Source organism: Gallinula chloropus (genome assembly GCF_964237585.1).
Source record: "Gallinula chloropus genome assembly, chromosome: 5".
Taxonomy (NCBI): Eukaryota; Metazoa; Chordata; class Aves; order Gruiformes; family Rallidae; genus Gallinula; species Gallinula chloropus.
Genome location: NC_140090.1, coordinates 50,394,946 through 50,415,194, shown reverse-complemented (window position 1 = coordinate 50,415,194; position 20,249 = coordinate 50,394,946). Strand labels below are relative to the sequence as shown.

Genomic DNA, 20,249 nt, shown 5'->3' with positions numbered 1-20,249 from the left:
TTCTTTTCCAACCCAAACCATTCTGTGATCTTACATTTCAGGAGCCCAACTAGGAACTGGCACATACAGCATTGGAAGGACTCTGTAAGACCTTTGTCCAGCTCTGCTACTCAATTGATCTGCCTCAAGCTTTTAATGACAGATTAAACCCTACTCCTTGATCTATGTAATTATGGGGCATGCTAAGAACATAAGTCAATCTTGGTCAAGAGCCACAGGACTAAAATTGCAAGGTACCCACACTGCTTCATCAGGATCAATGCCAAAAAACCCCAAAATACCCCATAACAAGGATAAATGCTGCTCTCTAATGCCACAAAGCTGCTAGTTATGTTGAAGACAGTGATGTTGTGAAGAGAGACATAAAGTTACCAGTTCTATTTTTAGGAAGAAAGTCCCTTCATTTCAAATGGAAATGCCCAAGGGAGAAGTCTGACAAACAAAAAAACAGCATAAGGCACTATGTGACACCAGTAAGGATCATCCTTTTTCCCTCATGAAAGGGAGAAGCCCTTCGTGTACAGAGCAACAGTAGGAATGCTTTAAAAATCACTGTGGTGGCCCTTGAGGTTTCAGAAATGAAGAAGTGTATGGTGAAGGCATGGACAGGTCTCCTTATTGTCATTCCATCACAGAAACACCCTTCCCAACTGCCAGCAAAGTCACTTCGTAGCCTCTATCTCAACATCTCTGGCAGGCTAAAGAGGATTGCAGGTGTTCCACAGTGAGGGAAAAACTCTTGTCCACTTGGGCTAGCAAAAACATTTGGTCTACAGGCATTTCTTGGGAACGGGCTCCTCTGAGAAAGGGTATGAACTGGAAAAATCCTTTTTGGAACTGAAATGAAAGTGCTTTAATATCATTGTATCTCTGAAGGTGCAGAGAAACTCAGTGGCTGAGAGACAAATCAGAGAGGGATCTTCAGACAGGAAGTCTCTGCAAAAAACTCCTGAGTCAGTAGATCATCTCTTCTGAACAGGGGGTGTTGTCAGTGCAGACCTGGAAAAACCCAGGACACGGTAACTTCCTCAAGTGCCTCAGTTCAAGTAAACTAAGCTGAGTGTTCTATTTTGCAAACCTAAACTTAAAATAAAAAAGCAAGTACACTTCTCTCAGATCATCCCAGAGCTTGACATTTAACCTTCTCTTGTTCAGAAAGCCTCACCTAGAATATGCAGAGATGCTCTCTGTCCAACTCGATACCTCCCGTGAATTCTCCAGGAAAAAGGATGACGGGGCATCAAAAAAATAGTTGGGTGACCCCAAAACAATTCCTTGGCAAAGAGTAGAAGCTAAGAAGACAGGGTCAGTTGATGTTGAAGATACACAAGGCTCAGCACTAAGTTGCCAAAAGAGCTGCCGTGCCTTAATACAGATCGGAGGAGTGTTGGGCTTTATGGTGGTAGTGGTTTTGTGTGGCTGGGTTCTGGTGGAGGACAGGGGGCTGCAGGGGTGGCTTCTGCAAGAAGCAGCAAGAAGATTCCCCCAGGCCTGACAGAGTAAACACCAGCTGGGCTTAAGGCTGGACCATGAGTGGTGGTCACAGTGCCTCTGGGAATCACATTTAAGAAGTAAAAGAACACTGGCAGCTGCTTTTTGCCGCTAGAGAAGGGAGTGAGAAGATGTAAGAAACTCCAGGCACCAAGGTCAGTGAAGAAGGTGGCCCAGGCACCAGAGAAAAAGATTTTCCTGCAGTCCGTGGAGAAGACCATTGGGGAGCAGGTGTCCCCCTGCAGCCCATGGAAGATGATGGGGAGCAGAGACCCCACCTGCAGCCCATGGAGGACTCCACGCTGGAGCAGGTGGAGGCACCTGAAGGACACTGTGACCCTGTGGAAAGCCCGTATTGGAGCAAGCTTCTGGCAGCAAAACCTGCAGCCTGTGGAGAGAACAACCCATGCTGGAGCAGGTTTGCTGGGAGACTTGTGACTCTGTGGGGGATTAGGCTGGAGCAGTCTGGATCTGAAGGTCAGCAACCCATGGAAGGGATCCACACTGGGGCAGTTGGTGACGAGCTGAAGCCCTGTGGGAAAGGACTCATGTTGGAGAAGTTCTTAGAGGACTGTCTCCTGTGGGTGGGACCCCATGCTGGAGCAGGGGAAGGGTGTGAGGAATGCCCCCCTGCCCCAGCCAAGAAGGAAAACAACTCATGAGGAATTGATCAAAACCTCCATTCCCTGCCCCTCCCTGTGCCACAATGGAGGGAAGAAAGGAGAGAAACCATGGATAAAGTGAAGCCTGTTAAGAAGGGAGGGGTGGGGGGAGATGCTTTAAGATCTGGCTGCACTTCTCATCACCAACTCTGGTGTCACTGGGGTTGCAGGGCAGTGCCATAAATTAGAGAGTTTCTTTCCTTTATTCTGTGCTGAGTCTGTTCTCCCCATGATGCTGATTGTGGAATGATCTCTTCCTGTCCTTATCTCCACTCCTGAGCCTCTCAGTATCTATTTTCTCCCCTGTCCAGCTGAAAAGAGGAGTGATGGAGCTGCTTTAGTGGGAATCTGGCCTCCAGCCAGGGCCAAACCACCGCACTGGTACATCAGATAAAGATTGCTCATGGTGCAAGAGGAAAAAGGCCTGATCACAGGACAACAAACAGAGGGAAGAATAACAAGGTGATGTATATCTGCTTCCTGTTCCCTCACAGTAGCTGGGGCACCCTAACCTCAGCCCCAACACAGCAGCACCACATAAAGGAAGCTGAGGTGGACCATGAGGAATGCAGCATCTGTCAGGGTAAGGAAAATGACTACAGCCATCACAAAGGTTGTGCTGCACAAACTGTAACACGGGAAGGTCCATCTTCACGTGAGGAAAGACTTCACTCTCCGAGTGCCCAAGTACTGGGACAGGCTGTCCAGAGACGCTGGGGAGTCTTCTTGTCTGGGGAGATTCCAAACTTGCCTGAACACTGTCCTGTGCAGCCTTGCTTGAGGTGACCCTGCTTTGGCAGGGGACTGGGTGATCTCTAGAGGTCCCTGCCAACTCTCAACAGTCTGTGATTATGTGACCTTAACTCTAAGTATGTCCCCATGTGAGATAATAAAGGCATCCCACATGCCATCACAAGGTAAAAATGAATTCTTGTGGGTTTTGCTAGGGCAAAGAGTTAACTTCTGGAGAAGTCACTGACTTGGCCTAGTAAAGCAGAAATATTTTGTAACAAACCTGGAAAATCCCACAGGTCAGGACATGACATCTCTGCGAAAGGAACCAAAATTATGCTGGGCATGTTTTGCCCAGATAAACCCTCACCAGGCATAAAAAACAGTGAGAAGAAGGCTTAACCTCTCCCAGATACCACCAGAGTGGAAAAGTTCTTCAGTCTCACCAGCCTGCGTTAGGAATATACACATGGAATAGCCACCGGTATAAGGATGGCCCTGTTTTATAACAGATAGTCCGAACATGACAGTCCTTGGCAGCTTCACAGAAGAGAAAGCACAGGCTTAGCTTTAAAGAGCACTCTAAATTGTCCAAGGAATCAACTGAAGATGTCTTTGTGCCCTGCATCCTCCTTCCTTTTCCAGTTGTATCTCTTTGGTGAAGTGCCACTTGGCAGAACACCACCGTTACGTATTGGTGTAGAGTGTGAGCTGAGCACAGATAGAAGGATGCAGCAAAGAGATATATGGCTAATGAAGCAGAGAGGTGATGCAGACCTGCAGCACTCTGCCATGTGAGAAGAACAGCAGTTCCCAGATACTTTAAGTACCTCCAGCAAAACGTTTAACAGCCACCTGCAGTAACTGCAATTAGATGGTTTGATTTTTCCCCCCCCTATGTTAAATTTGTTGACTTAAGAATTCTGATTTCTCTCGAGCACACACACTCACCAACTTCAGGTTCTTCTCCAGAATGTGCCACGTTGGCTCCATCACTTCAAACATCATGTAATACTGGATATTTTGCACAAAATTCAGCATCCGCTGCCGCAGTGTGAAAGCACCAGCAAACCTAGGGGAGAAATCACACCCACACAGCTCAGAGCTAGCAAATGCCACAGAGAACTATCACCAGGCTTGCACAGTCAACCAGAGCTAAATATTTCTGTCCTAGCAAATTCACTGCTGCAGCGTGAGAGGGATTATGAAGTTAACGCCAAGCGTCTCTCCTGACTTTCCACATATGCAAATGGCTTTCCCTCCATTACCAGTGCAGAGCTTTGGACCTGATGTAGAGCAGAGAATCTCCTGGAATATTTGCTTATATTCGACTAAAATTTCAATATTAAATATTAAATCAATTTTACTCACATAACTGTGTGGTGAGACAGGAGCTCCTTAGCAGGACAAAATTTACCAAGATAAATAGAATCGCAGACTCATTGAATGTGTGAGGTGGGAAGGGACCCTCAAAGGCCATCCTGTCCCACCCCTGCCATGAGCAGGTTGCTCAGAGCTTCATCCACCCTGACCTTGATGTCTCCAAGGATGGGGCCTCTCTGGACAACCTGTGCCAGGGTCTCACCACCCTCAGAGGGAAGAAATTCTTCCTGATGTCTTATCTAAACCTGCCCTGCTCTAGTTTAAACCCATTGCCCCTTGTCCTATCACTCCATGCACAGTCTTTCCCAGCTTTCCTGTAGGTCCCTTCAGAGACTGGAAGGGAAGAGGTCCATGTCCTTCCTATGCTGAGGGCTCCAGAGCTGCATGCAGCACTGCAGGGGGGTCTCACCAGAGCAGAGGGGCAGAAGCCCCTCTCTCAGTCTGCTGACCACAGTTTGTGTGGTGCAGCCCAGGATGCCATTGGCTTCTGGGCTGCAAGTGCACACTGCTGGCTCATGTCCAAAACAATTCATGTTTCTTTCCAGCCTTACTTGCTAAATGAACACTGAAAGATCTTCAGTACCTTGCATCAGTATGTTCAGGGGATCCAAATATTTAATCAAATCACCTAGGGAATTTTAATGGGATTTCACCTTAAAGACAGAATTGTGGGATTATATAGAGGTTCTTTCAGTGTTAATTTATCCAGACTGTGATGGAAAACTGCTCTCAGCAAACTGGGAGAGGTCACTGGAGGTGGGGAATCCCCACTGTAGGGGTTTCCAACCACAGCTGCCCCGTGCCCTGCTGATGGCAGTCACCAGGTGAGCAGGAGGCTGGGCTAGAGACCCTCACAGGTGCCTTCTGCTAACACCTCTACAACTACAGGAGCTGCAGAGCTACAGGTGCATCAGCTGAGGTCAGCGCCAAGGCAGCCCAGGTTACCTGGTCACAAGAAAGTGCCATTGGCAAGGCAAAGGTCCTGCCTCGCAATGCTGGGCTCTGCCTCACTCTCCAAACAGGCACCTCCAGCACCCAGAGTGCTGGATGAAGAGTGATCCAAAAGATCCAAAGGTGAAAAACGACCCTCGCAGATGGAACGAGACAGAACGATTTCCTGGGAAAACATCCCACCAATTTGAACTTATTCAATTTGTATCATACCAAAAGCCTGAAGAGCAGCCAAGGCACATGAAGGTCACAAGTCCCCACCAGCAGTCTGGCCAGAAGAGAAGGATGGTGCTGTTAAACTGCTGGGGTCCTTACTAATCTTGCTGACAACTAAAGTAGCAACCAAGACAGAGTGTGAACAGGCATCCTCTGCTCTGCTAGTTAGCTACTCTGCCCATCAGTATAATGAGCTAACCCTAAAGACCATCTCTTCCTTTTCAAAACTTGGTGCCAACAACGAGGAATAAGTTGGACAACACAAAGATTATTGAGTAGGCACTTCTTACTGAAGTCTAAATTGTTAAGATTTTGATCTCTCGGGATCTTTTTCATACCAAAATGACCTGACCCATGTCACGACGTATCGAACCATCGCACAGGAAAGGCAAAAGGAGACAAAAAGGTCATACCACTTAGCTGAATGCAGGGAGAACTGTTTGGCTGTCTTATTGCTGATCCAAACATTGCACAACTGCCTTTCCACGTGTTTGCAATAGAACATGTGTCTGAAAAGCATCTGGTATCTTGTCAGTGCTTTCCTGGAAAGAAAGGAGAAACCCATCCACATTAAGCCCTGTTCTGATTGACAGACTAAGCTGTGAAGGCTGAGGCTGCTCAAAGGCAAAAGAGACTTTACACAATATGTTCCTTACGCCTTCAGACACGCACAGATCCGTACTGAAACAGTCTGAACCGAAGGGAGAGGGGGAAAAAGAAGAAAAAAAAGAAAGAAAAAAAAAATCACATTTGTAACCATCCCAAAGAACGTGTCTCCAAGGAGTCCCTCCTCCATATTTCCTGCCAGAGGGTACATCACCAGCCTCCTCTTTCAGGTCTCTCAAGCTACCTGCAGAAAAGTCGTTCCCACAGGGGTGGAGAATGGAGGGCCACGAGCCCGTAGTCATGTACCCACTGCAGTAAAAGGGCTAGGAACACCAAAACCATTCGCCAAGGTTCTCAGGAAGACGAAGGAAAAGCTGTAACCAAGCTACAGGCAGCATTACCCCGCCAGCGATGCACTGTCAGAAGCAGATGGGGATGCTTATTTATAGCTTCAGGGACTGGATCTGCGTCTGCATTCAGACACTTCAGTGTAGGTTGTCTACAGAGCTCCAGTCGATACAGTTCATGGAACCTTAACAAATAGTATTGTCACTTCCATAGCTACCAACAGAGCTCCTGCATTCAGTCTGAAACAAAGAGAACTTCAAGAGCATCTCATCATTAGATGAGTTCTGCCGTGCCAACTGCTTTTTTTCAAATTAAGGAAATTAAGGGACAAACTCATTGCTGGCATTTAACCACTCAACACCTGTCTCCTTGCTCACATAACAACACTTGTCCCATTCCCGCTCGCCCGGCTCACAGCAGTAGGACTGACAGTGTTTCTCCAGGGAAATTGGGGGCGAATCCCTGTAGGAAAATGAACCCTTCAGTCCCTAAAAATTCAATTAAATGTAAAATAACTTGCTACATCAAGTACAGGAACAGCCTGTATCCTTCTAGTTTGCAACCAGGGATACCAGAAATTCCTTTTTTATTTTGTCCCCCCCATTTTCCTGCTCTCCACATCTGAGACTTTTGCATGGAAATCCTCTTGTGAGAATTCATATTCTCAGGTGACACGTTTCAGAAAACAATGGAGCAATCAAAACTGTGTGACCAGTCGCAACTAAAACCAGGAGCCAAGCTGAGAAAGCATCCTTTGGCTCATGTATTCCCACCATCTAAAATCAAAGTTTGACTTTCCAAGCATGCCTTAGGCAGGGCATGGTAGAGCTTTACAATCTGTACTCCGTAGCCTGCAAGTGGAGCAAGCAGGGTTCAACAACCCCAAAGCTTTCCCTACTAGCCAGCAACTTACAACATCACTTTAAATATACAAGGTGTTCCAGCATTTTGCTGTGTGGAAACATGCTTCAACACCACGCAAAAACTTGTGCCTTTTTTTTTCCCTTCAGTGGATTGACATGGAACTGTTGGAACAGGTCCAGAGGAGGCCACAAAGATGATCAGAGGGCTGAAGCACCTCTCCTATGGAGACAGGCTGAGAGAGTTAGGGTTGTTCAGCCTGCAGAAGAGAAGGCTCTGGGGAGATCTTAGAGCGGCCTTCCAGTGCCTACAAGAAAGCTGGGGAGGGACTTTTTAGAAGGCCATGCAGTGATAGGATGAGGGGAATGGTTTTAAATTGGAAGGGGGGAGATTTAGATTGGCTATTAGGAAGAAATTTTTCACCACGAGGGAACAGGTTGCCTCCAGTTCACAACTGGCACAGGTTGCCCAATAAGGTGGTGGCTGCCCCCTCCCTGGAGGTGTTCAAGGCTGGATTGAACAGTACCCTGAGAAGCCTGATCTAGTGAGAGGTGTCCCTGCCCTGGCAGGGTGGTGGGACTTGATGATCTTTAAGGTCCCTTCCAGCCCTGCCCATTCTGTGGTTCTATGATTCTATGATACTTTACCTGTTTATAATAAGGGACAGAGGCCACTTAACAATGTAGTCAAAGGAAAATGCTTCCAGACCGCTGAGGGTGAGTTCTGTGGGATCTGCACTGATAATGGCCTTCTCCTGTTTTGTTTCTATGGCCAATACTCTCAGGAGCTGTGTAATGAGGTCATGGGGCATCAGGTCGATCTGTAAAGGAAGAGCAGGAAAAAAATGAAGCCACAGGATATGCAGAACTATTGTGTAGCAACAGACGTGTGGCAGAAGTGCCAATCATAGGCACTCTCAAGTCTTGGTTTTTACTCCAAAGTGAGTACCCAAACTGAGGATAAGCACAACACACACCACAACTGCTCCGACCTTGTCACCTTCTCTGTGCTCACAGGCCAAGCAAGAAAACACAGCCCCTTGTCCAGGGTGGGTGCTTCCAGTTGCTACTCCAGATCTAAGAGGACTTACACCAGAGAAGGTCTACAGAAGGACAGCCATCAATTCTCTTTTCTTTCACAGTACATTCTACAGGGTCTTACAGGCAGAGACACCTTCCCAAACCATGACATTCTTACCTTCAAGTCGTCCTTGAAAGGATCTGTGTTGGCTGTGCTCATTCGCAGGGCTAATTCAAGCAGAGCCTCCAGCCTCGTAGTTATTATGTCATCTACAGGCTTCTTCAGTTCCTCTTCTGTGAGATCCATGAAGTGAACAAAAAAGTCCCCTTGATCCATCAGGAAATAGTGTTTTATAGACCTGCTCAAGAAAAATGAGGGGACAATTGATTATGTTTTTTCAAGTCAAAGTTAATTCCTATTAAATCTAAAGGAACAAAAGCAATCAGTCCAGCCAGCCTGCCAGGTCTGATCACGAAACATTCATCTTCATAAAGAACATGCAGTGATAAATAGCCCACGAGATGAGACTTTTATGCTGTCCCTTCCTCCCTACCAGCTCAGTCAAGATGTTTTTGTGCAGTCAGATCATGGCTACTGTTGTTCCTTTTTTTTTTCCCCCTTGAAAAATGCACCTTAAGGAAAACAAAGCACACACTGTGCCGCCGGGCTCATACTGCTACCCTGAAAACCCCAGCCTTCACCACGTGCAGATCCTTCAGGAGGCAGCTGTAGTGTTCCCAGGTTTGGAGCTGATACCTCTGCTTGCAGCTACAACTCTTTCAGACCTAGCAGAGAGCAGGCTCACTGCAACCCCATCCAGGCAGGTTCCTTTCCATTACCAATAGTGCTCTGGCTTCTATCTCCTGACAGGCATCATCTCGTGCGAGTCACTTGGCACACTCGTCCCGTGAAGCTCAGACCACTTCCTTCTGCACTGCGCCACTAGTCTGAAGCAGAGCCTATGGTACCAGATCTCAGCCCAATTACAAACTATCTTGCAACCAGCTACCAACTGCAATCTCCTGCCTATCTGTTGCTGTCTTGGTCTTCTGGGTAGTTCAGTTTCTCATTTCCAGTGTTTTCTGAAGGCAGCAGTAAACCAAAAGCTTGAGTCACGCTGGGTCCACATGCTAGAATGCACCTGCATTTGCTGTTCAGAATCATACAGCATCATAGAATGCTTTGGGTTGCAAGGGAAGTCAAAGACCATCCAGTTCCAACGGCAACACCATGGGCAGGGATACCCTAGACCTACTGGCTGAAGGCATTGCAAGAATCAAACCAGAGGTTATTGAAATGAACTTTAAAGAGGACAGTGTTAAGAAAAATCTCACACTGAATCTCAGGGTTTACCCTGTCCCTGTACTTAATGTGAACAATAAACATTGTATATATTCAGTGAGATGCTTAACATCAAAGTATTTCTCACTGACACGGAGCTTTTCTTGATCATACCAGATGATATTAGGAAATTTCTTGCCTTGGTGGGAGTGACACGCAGCTGTGGGAAGCCATGAGAGTGGTGAGCGAGGGATATCTGTACCTGAAGGTGGGTTTTGGGACTGAGCTAGACAAAGCCACAGTTGCCCTGACCTAGTTTTTCCAAGGAAGTTGGACTAGAGACTCCCAGCCATCCTTCCCACCCAGCACTTGTATGGTTTTGTTTTGAGAAAAAAACACAAATCTTGTTTTTTCAGGTCAACCTTCCTAATGACAGCAGAGAGAACAAACTGGTAACATCCTAAGAGAGACAACTACAAATACTTATGTTCACTATCAGAACCAATCTACTTAGTAAAATAAATCAAACCTTAGGTGGGCTACCAGCTCCTTCTCCTCCATCAGAAAATCCAGAAGAACTTTGCTAGCATAGTTATATGCTTTTTCTATTTGCTCCACATACGCTCTCTCCTTTAAGGTATAGATGACCTCTTTAGCCACTGGGCAGGTAACATCACGTCCACATTCTCGCACAACGTTTAAGTATTTCCCTAGAAGCAAAACCAAAGCAAATATGAAAGCATTCATACCTACTGTACACCCAACAGGGACTCTCTTGACTGCTACATTCAAGAGGAAGATAGGCTATGAAATGTTCACCCCAAGTTCTGCGGAAATCTGGGGAGGATTTAGACGCCCTTCAAAAGAGGATACAAAATTCTAAATCAGGCACCTACTGTCATGTTTAAGAAGAGATGGAGAAATGGTTTTGTTTACCAGTGGTGGCAAAACATCTCTGCAGATAGGCAGAGAAAACTTTGCAGGTCTGGTGCTGCCCTTCAGAAGTAGCTTTTGTCAGGGTTGTACTTATGGCACAGAACAATGGTAGCCATCAGGCCACATGCTTCATTTAAACACCCAAATTGCAGCTCACAATCACAGACTGATTGGGGTTGGCAGGGACCTCTGGAGATCATCCAGTCCAATCCCTGCCGGACCAGATGCCTCTCCAGCAGGCTGCACAGGGCAGCGTCCAGGATCATGGGGTCTGAATGTCTCCAGAGATGGAGACTCTCCAACCTCTCTGAGCAGCCTGGCCCAGGGCTCTGCCGCCCTCCCAGGAAAGAAGTTCCTCCTCAGGGTTAGGTGGAACTTCCTCTTGTCCAGTTTGTGCCCATTGCCTCTTTTCCTGTTCCTGGGCACCACTGAACAAAGACTGACCCCATCCTCCTGATAAGATCCCCCCTCAGTCTTCTCTTCTCCAGGCTAAAAAGTCCCGAGTCCCTCAGGCTCTCCTTGTCAGAGAGATGTTCTAGTCCCCTCAGCATCGCCATGGCCCTTTGTTGTCCCCTTCCTGACCTGGTGAGCCCATCACCGCACGCAATATTCCAGGTCAGGCCTCACCAGGGCAGAGCAGAGGGGCAAGAGAACCTCCCTTGACCTGCTGCCCACACTTTTCCTGATACATCCCAGGATGCCGTTGGTTTTCTTGGCCCAAGGGCACACTGCTGGCTCAGTACGTTCTCAGTTCTGTAGCTCCATCTAGCTAACTGCTGCAAAGCTGTGCCCATGAAACAGCACAGCAAGAGCGCCCCTCCATGCTACTGGACTCCTTCCCACATGCTATGGGATTTATAGGACTTAAAATCTCTTTTTAAACCTGATTCTTCTATTCCTCCAAAACATTTGGCTGGACCTCACAAACTGGCAAAGCATGACCACATTTACTTTATCATTACATAAAGAATGGCAACACTTGTCTCAAGACCCCTCTTCTATCAGAAGCACACCTTTACCTACCCGTGCTCAGTATTTTGTCAGCCATTTTCTGCAAGAACGAGGGAATCTGCTGCTGAACAACAGTGTATCTTTGATCCCAATACTTGTCATTATAGTCTTCCTGAATCTTCTCCTTCTGCAGCTCGTGTTCCTCCACCATGAACTCACTGAACAGTTAAAGCAGATGTTTAGAAGCAGGAAAGGGTACAATAAGGATTAGTTTTTCTGATGTGTAACCTGGCAATATGATCAATGAGGAGTAAGGTCTCAGGAGGATGCACAGTAAGCAAGAGCTGAAAGGAGCCAGCATTTGCAGCGCGAGGAGAAGCACTGCACAGTGTGTCTGACCATCTGCAAGCACTTACAGCACAAACAGGATCTGAGAGGTGCACAAACCAAGCTGAAACATTAACTGGATTTCAGGGTAGAGGTGAAGGAGCTGGCCTTTGCCCTCTTGCCATCGGGAAGGCATTACTTTCAACTACTGTAACTTCAGGTTTGGGGTCTGGAAACGTGGGGGACAGAAACGCTGCATAAACCATTACACCCAGTGAAATGTGTGAAATGATTACATGAAAGCCTCAAAACTTCACAGCATTTTTAGCTCCTATCAGATCATTAGTGTACTGCACTGAACAGAGACTCACTGGGTTATCATGCTTGTGCCCCATGAGAAGAGGGCTCGCCCCTGTCATGCACGTCAGAGAGGATGTGAAAGGAGACAGGCATGCCAAAGGTGGAATCCGAGCAGACTCCCTATTTGAACTGTTGTGCTCTTGATTTTTGCATAGAATTTCCTTGAATTTGGAAAAATAAAGCAAGTGAGTGTGACTGTTACACTGACTGTGTAACCACTGACACAAATAAGAAGCGGAGCTAAGCACGCTCCAGCAGCTCCCCTTCCTCACAACGCTGCCTCATCTGCCCGTGCTGCCAGGGCCAGGCCCCCAGGCTGCACAGATCCTGCAGGAGGGAGGGCTGGCTGTGCCCACTTTGGCATTCTGTTTTCATTGGTTAGCTGGTCTTTACCTGTACGGATCATTAATGATGCCTCGATATATCCACTTTTCCAGGATTTCAAAATAAGGCACGCTGGCTGCCTTGGTCAAATACAGGCAAAGCTCCTGGGCCTGGCTGTCCCCCGTGTAATTGAAAGTCTTGTCGTGGAGCAAGCTCAGGGTGGATCCTCCCATGCACTCGCCCTTGTCCACAGAAGTCGCTAAAATTTAAAAAAAAAGAAAGAAAGATATGAGAGACAGATCTGACACAGACTAACTGCAGAAGCTATGCCACTAAAGGTAACAAAGGTAGCAGTTGATTTGCTGAGTGCCCAACGTCACGGATGTCCACATCAGCTGCAGGCCTTGCCTGTGAAGATGCAATGCCATCCCACCACACGACCAAATGCTTATTACATCCTGAAGTGTCCTGAAACCAAAACCCAAATGATGCACAATCTAAAAAGCAATGACCAAACCCAACCCTCCACGGAAGGAGAACTGTACCCAGGTAGACACAAGATACATGGTGGCTTAGGGTTCCAAAGCCTCCTACACCGAGGGGACCCTGTACAGAGATCCAGCTTCCAGGAGGCAATGGAAGAGACACATACTTCAGCATCTTGGTTGAGAAACCTCTGAGCTCAGAAGCACTTTTGTTCTCAACTGTGGTTCAGTGTTGCCCAGGAACAGGACAAGAGGTGCTGGGCACAAACCGGACAAGAGGAAGTTCCACCTAACCCTGAGGAGGAACTTCTTTCCTGGGAGGATGGCAGAGCCCTGGGCCAGGCTGCCCAGAGAGGTTGGGGAGTCTCCACCTCTGGAGACATTCAGATCCTGTGATCCTGGACGCTGCCCTGTGCAGCCTGCTGGAGGGGCATCTGGTCTGGCAGGGATTGGACTGGACGATCTCCAGAGGTCCCTGCCAACCCCCACTAGTCTGTGATTCTGTAACTGCAACACAGAGGTTGTAACTCTGACACCAGGATTTAGGGAGAGCTGAACAAACCCAGAGACCTCAGCCTATCCTCGGACTTCCCCTCCAGACCCCTCACCATCCTCACTGACACTCTCCAATAGTTTTGTGTCTCTCTTGCACTGTGACACAAGAAGGGAAATTCCAGTTGGGAGATAAAGAAATATTCACAAAATGTAATGTGATGGAACAACTGCATTTTTGAAACTTACCAAGTGAAGCAAGAATCTCCAGGGTCCTCATTGTGGGCTGGATGTAAAACCAGAGCTTCTGCAGTGACAGAAGCCCCTGTCTCTGAAGATGTTCCAGCTGGGTAATTAGTATCATGTATTCCTTAATTAGAGTCCGCATAGCAGCAGCTAGAGCATGATTGACCTGTCCGTACTCGAAGGAAGACTTCTCCTCTATAAACCTGGAAAAAGCAAAATGGAAGCTGTTTCAATCTCTCATTTTCAGGGATTTTCTCTTCAGGACACTGCATAAGCACATGAGTAGATCATGTGTTGGAAAGTGGACCAGCCTTCAGCTGGAGTTTTGGGTTCCATGTTTGCTCTGTGTCCCCCCTGCCTACTTCCCATCACCAGTTTCCTAGTATGGAAAGCTGTGGGAAGACCTTTCCTCTCCAATTGCAAGGGAACTAAAATTATTTGCAAAACCACAATGGAAACAGTGAGAGCCAGGATGTTCAAGGTAATTGTCCTTGCATTTTACAGCAGACTGGAGGACAGAAAAAGTTCTCAAAAGGAAGAAACATGTGCCCAGCCATGTGGGGAATGCACTGTTGCTAACCTCTGACACCACATGCCACAACAGGGATTTATCTGACCAGATCTAGATGACTTCATAAATGTTAGTGGAGAGAGACAGATGCTTCTGAACACCAGTCATATCATCTGGAAAGAGACATGTAAAAAAGATTCGATGAATCACATCCTAAAAATGCTTCTTTCTCTTTGCTGATCTTTTAGGGACTCTGAATCAAATGCAGACATCTACATGACATGAGATGTGGTGTACCTCACCCCTTAATAATTATTTAAGGCAGCTACCAGAAACTATGCAGCAGTAGAAAAAAACCAGGAAACATGGAAAAACTCTCTGAAGAGTGGGAAGAGACAAGTCAGAAGCAGCAGACATATCCTGTTTGCCCTTTGCCTGCATGTACCAAGACTGAGTTTCAACAAAGCGAAGGTGAGGTGAGTGAAAAAGTGAACTGGGAGCACAGAGGAGGAACCCTGCAACAAGAAATGCAGTTAAATTTCAAATAAACTGTCATTCTTATTTTATATCTCCATAGCTTTAAATCAACCTTAGAAGCGAACATCTGCCCAACAATGGATTCTCTGTTCTGTGGCCCGGTGCTCAAAGGAGAACATCCTCTTCTAAGAAATGTCAAATTGGTACCTGGTGACAGCAGAGTAACTTGCTGCTACAGGGAGAATCCTGGTCACCAGCTCCTTGATGGACAAGTCCAAGTTCGGATCGACTGAAAACATTCGGTTCTGTCTGCCTACAAGAGCCTGTGCTGTGATGTATCTTCCATCCACACCAATCAGAACGTACAGCAAGTCCTCTACAATCATGGATTCTTGGGAGGCTAATGGCAAAGTACCTGTTTTCAAAGAGAAGGAGGAAAAGGAACACAATCAGAACATGATATAGTACTACCTGATCGTCCATTCGTATAAATGCAGTACCTGAAACTTGAAAGGAAGCCATACCACCATTCAGAGTGAAGAAAGGTCCCACAAAGCTGAATCAAGATATATAGAAATAAAGCTGAGTTAGGGTCAACTGCAAAATCATCTACCTTGCTTTCCAGGGACACAGAATCCTTTGTTCATTTATACTCAAAGAAAAACAAGTAGGCAGGGCTATGTATCTGTGGCCAAGAGAACATCACCCACAGCTTGTGCTGCTCATCCTTCCACCCAAAAGGGCTCAGTTATACTGGACCTGAGGAGCTCCAATCTTGTCAACAACTCCTCCTTCCTCCTGTCCACTAAAACGCTCAAATATCAAGGTAACAGTTCAGAGACACCAAGAAACCCCAGCCTAGCAAAAGCTGCAGGTGAATGGCAAACTGTAGGGTCTCCAAATGACTTCAGCCTCTCCTCCTAAGACTTACCCCATCCAGACCCTTTGTCATTCCCTTTGCCCTCCCCTGGATGCTCTCCAATATTTCCATGTCCCTCTTGTACTGTGGCACCCAAAACTGCACCCAGTACTCGAGGTGAGGCTAGACCAGAGCAGCATAGTATGGGACAATCCCCTCCCTGGACTGGTTGGCCAAGCCGTGCTTGATGCACCCCAGGATTCAGCTGGCACTCCTGGCTGCCTGGGCACACTGCTGGCTCATGGGTAACTGGCTGTCAACCAAGACCCTCAAATCCCTCTCAGCACAGCTGGCCCTCAGTGTCTGATCCCCCAGGCTGGATGTACAACCAGAGTCACCCCTTCCCAGGTGCAGAATCCAGCACTTGCCCCTGTTAAACTTCATGCTGTTGGGTATTGCCCAGCCCTGTCCAGGTCTCTCTGCAAGGCTTCTCCACCCTCAGTGGTGTCAACAGCTCCTCCCAATTTGATGTCATCTGCAAATTTACTTAAGACACCCCTTAGTCCTGAGTCCAGGTTGTTTATGAAAATGTTAAAAGAACTGGGCCTAAAATGGAGACCTGGGGAGCCCAACCAGTGACTGGCTGCCAACCAGACACTACCCTGTTCACTACCACCCTCTGGTCCTGACCCTTCAGCCAATTCCCCTCCCAATGCATTACAGCTTTGTCTAGTTGTTTGCTGCCATTTTGTCCAGCAAGATACTGTGAGACAGAGTATCAAAAATCTTACTGCAATCCAAAAAAATAACGGGGTTGGTTAGTTTAGGGGTTGGTTTGTTCATTGGTTTGGGTTTTTTTTTGAATCCTGCTCTTCACCTGAGGAGTGTGAGGACCCAAGCCGTGCTTTCATCCTGAGCATCACAACATCTGAACATCACTTACCAATAGGTACCGTTGTGTCAGTGCTCAAACTGGTGCCAATTAAGAAATCACCAATAAGTGCAGGTCTCTCATACACCCAGGATGGAAAGACTGGAATGGGCTGACCGGAATTCTTCTTGTTCTGCTTATCTCGGAGGATTTTTCGTGTAAGCTCAAGAGGCTGTTGGATAAAGAGAGAAAGGAGAGAAATAAAACAAGAGAGAGGGATCTTCCTAAGTCCAAGAAATAGTTAATTTTAAACAGAAATTGGCTGTAAACTGGTAACTTGAGAACAGAAAGTTGAATAGTTCACGTTTTGGTAGCACAGCATAGGACTTGGTCTCCCCAGACCATCTAGTCTGTTTGTCTCAGTGCTGCACAGGTGATTTTTTTAACACAGTTAGCCACCCTTTTATCAGAGGGTGTATCAAATGATGCCCTTCTGCACCCCTTCCCACCAACCCAGGCACTAAGGCACACACAGGCCCACTGGCTCTGGGTCTCTGACAGTAAAATAAATGGAAGGTGAGATTAATTACCCACTGGAGAGGGCTGCAAGGTGTACAACTTATGTGAATGCTTAGGGCCCCAAGTGCACAAAAATAGGGGCATATGCTTACGAATGCTCTTTCTCAAGCTCCACGGTTGCAAATGTGAAATGGGATGCACACAGGGTGTTTCCTCTCACAGAAAGCGTCAGAGAGAACTTGGGAAGGGAGCAAACATACAGGTGAGCTGTGCACCTTCACGAACAGTTCTCTTGCATGTGAGGGAGAGCTGATTTGCACTGAGGCTGGGCCCAGACATTCTTCATATTCTTGGAGCTGCCCAGTGCTGGGTCTTGAAATCCTTCAAAGAAGCATCAGCTGTGGGACCACTCCGCCAAGCAGCACCAGCTCTGTTCACATTCGCTGTAGCCTCACTGCTGTCATAACCCCAGTGCTATTGTCTTCAGGTCAGAGAGGCACCCCAAAGAAATGCTACCTGCTCAAAGGACCTCAACTCACCTCACTGAGGTGGTCCTGGTCTGGTGGGGGAGTTGCACTACATGATCTCCAGAGGTCCCTGCCAACCCCCGACCAGTCTGTTAGCCTGTAACTTCCAGAGCAGCACAAAAATCTAATATCATCTAATAAATTTGGAGATGTTTGTAAGTCCACTAGATGATAAAAAGAGCACAGCTATACACAAGTAGAAGGGAAAGATTTTGCACCCAGACCTCAGGAAGAGGCAGTACCTGCTGTACACTGGAGTTGGCTGCGACGCTGCCCAGCTGCTTGCGTAGCTCCTCCAGCTCCTGGAGAGATATCTTGGCAGTAGAGGAGGGAACAGAAAAGTTTGCACTGACACTGGTTGCTGAAGTTGCTGCGAGTTCCGCCCTTTCTTTTGCATTTTGTTGCAAATACTGGAGCGTCTGCACATCCAGCAAAAAGAAGAAGAGAGAAAAGATGTTGTGACCGCTGCTCAGCGCACACTAAAGGGAGAAATGTATGGCCAGAAGGCAGCTGTGCCAAATCAGAGCACAGGCCCTTCCGGCCCAGGTTCTTGTGTCTTAGTGGTTTACATCGAGAGGAGTGTAATTCTCAGGAGTGCTTAATTCTCAGGAGTGCTTTAATTATTAAGTAAGCGCTAGGAAGGGTTTATCTGTGGATTTCAACACATGTCACTGAAGACTGTCATCAGAAAGCATGTTCTGCTTAAATCACTGTGCTGCTTGCTACTCCTGAATACTTGTAACACATCCAGCTCTAAAGGAGAAACGAACCTCTTTGTCTTCTGTGAGTTTTGACAGCAGATACACCAAAGAATCTAGATGCCTCGTATTTTTAGACTTCAGCTCATCGTACTTCTTTAAAAAATCTTCAGGAGTTCGAGAAAACTCTGCTATTTTTACCTGTAAAACACCACATTATTAATAACTGTTTAACATACATTATTATCACAGCATTTGGGAGCATTGTGTGACGATGGAGACAAGGCACAGGCTGGTGCTGCTGCTGAAGCATGCCAGGGAAAGGAGTTTTGCCCTGAATGCTGCAGCATTGGTCTCCTACTAATAGTAACACTGGAGAAAAGTGGGGCGGGGGGTGGTCCTGGCACTGCAGGTGATGGAGAAGGGACTGCAGGAGAGGAGGGATGAAGGACAGCACAAGATCAGCAGCAGGGCTCGCTTCACACATGCTGTCTGAAGCAATGTAATTCTGTATCAGCCAGTTTATTAAGGGATTTGGCATTGATGAAGCTACATCTGGATAACGGGTCCACTTTTGAGAGACCCCACCAGTAAAAGAGACATCAGCAAATTGGACAGAGCCCAGTGCAAAGCCACAGAGACGGTGGGGCATACTGCCTGCTGACCAAAGGGGTTACGGACCCTGCTATGAGTGGCACAGCAAAACTACCACAGGCACTGCCACCAAACTGTGGCCTCAAAAGTCCCAGCTGGCCCCAGGGAAACAGTCCTTTCTGCAGACAGCGGGACCCTGGGACACAGCCAGAGAGATGGAGGAATCTCCTGGAGATCTTCAAAACACAGCTAAACACTCTGAGGTAGTAGCTGTGGTGCCGCTGCAAGCAAGGGGTTGCACTCCAGCTGTGCCTCCTACTTTACAAGGCTGCATAAAGGACACCTAAGACCCGGATTAGAGAAAACTTGCAGTTCAGGCTACAGAGATCTGAACTCTCTGACAAGGGTTAGCAATTTTCCAGCACTCACAGCTCGAGTGATGGATTGCTTTTAAAAACAACAATGAAAAGCAGCACTGTGGCCACAGAAGCACGTGTGCTCATGACAGCACCAGGCTTTAATCCCTAACACTTGGGTGACATTTGGAAAAAAATCAGTTGGGAATTGTTCATTTCATACAGCTGCTATTTTCCATTTGTTTCATTCTTCCTGGGGACAAACCTTCTCATTATAACTCAAAACAACCATCGCAGGCACAAAAACAGCTGATTCTTCAAGCTTCCCACCCCACTTCTAACAATCCTTCCCAGTGTCTTCCACCGATCTCTCCAAGAGGCAAGGATTTTATCTTTTTTCCTGATATAATCCTTCTACTTCCACACCAAAACTGAGATTCCGGATCAGATTGGCCCCTTATTTATTTATTTATTATTTTTACCTAAGTGAACATGATTTCACGGTTATTCTCAGCAAAACTGGGGACAGCGCCCCAGCGTGTGTCCAGCTCCACACCAACTGAAGTTGAGCTGTCTCACAGAGGAGTACAGAATCAGTAGTTCACATCGAGGAATCATGCCGAGGGTTGTTTATCTAGAATCCCTCCTTAGGGGGAACTGTGCCCTCAGAGACACAGGACCTCTCCCCATGACTGCAAAGCCATCTCAGGAGTCCCACCGGCCTCCCCGTGAGGTCCAAGCCCCATCCCGGCTGTGAGCAGAGGACACGGGTGACGCTTACCTTCGCGCTGTGCGCGGAGACCGTCGTGGTAACGTAAGGCGTCCGGTTCTTCTGCAGAAGGTCGATGTAGACTTCAGCTCCTTCCCCGCCGTGAACACGGAGCAGGCTGAGCAGCTCATTGACGTCGTGGTGAATGCGGAACTCGCTCATGCTCCCACCCACGGCTACAGGCCCCACGGGACGCGGCAGCAAAGGCGGCGCCGTTATTATTTTACTGCTGCAAACAAAGAAATATCCCTGCACAAACAGCGTTCCCCAGCTACATGATGAATCCACAGGGTATGGTGAAATATCCACCTGGAACAAAGAAATACAATCTAAGGGTAGGAACGAAGCAAAGCAAAGAGTGTAAGCACTGTGCCTAAGCTGGCACACGTGCTCGTA

The 20,249-nt window shown here is 47.3% G+C and overlaps 1 protein-coding gene across 1 annotated transcript in view; it reads right to left on the bottom strand.

The window, feature by feature from the left end:
• Positions 1–20,148, bottom strand: part of TUBGCP2 (tubulin gamma complex component 2) — a 29,701-nt gene extending 9,553 nt beyond the window's left edge. Inside the window, exons 1-13 of the mRNA XM_084264792.1 lie at positions 19,866–20,148; positions 18,207–18,335; positions 17,679–17,855; positions 16,463–16,622; positions 14,868–15,075; positions 13,676–13,875; positions 12,519–12,708; positions 11,511–11,656; positions 10,081–10,261; positions 8,448–8,628; positions 7,898–8,070; positions 5,849–5,977; positions 3,837–3,957 (exon numbers count right to left, since the gene is read on the bottom strand). Coding sequence (XP_084120918.1) covers positions 3,837–3,957; positions 5,849–5,977; positions 7,898–8,070; positions 8,448–8,628; positions 10,081–10,261; positions 11,511–11,656; positions 12,519–12,708; positions 13,676–13,875; positions 14,868–15,075; positions 16,463–16,622; positions 17,679–17,855; positions 18,207–18,335; positions 19,866–20,015 — 2,145 coding nt within the window. The 5' untranslated portion in view covers positions 20,016–20,148. The remainder of the gene's footprint in view (positions 1–3,836; positions 3,958–5,848; positions 5,978–7,897; positions 8,071–8,447; positions 8,629–10,080; positions 10,262–11,510; positions 11,657–12,518; positions 12,709–13,675; positions 13,876–14,867; positions 15,076–16,462; positions 16,623–17,678; positions 17,856–18,206; positions 18,336–19,865) is intronic.
• Positions 20,149–20,249: the final 101 nt, after the last annotated feature.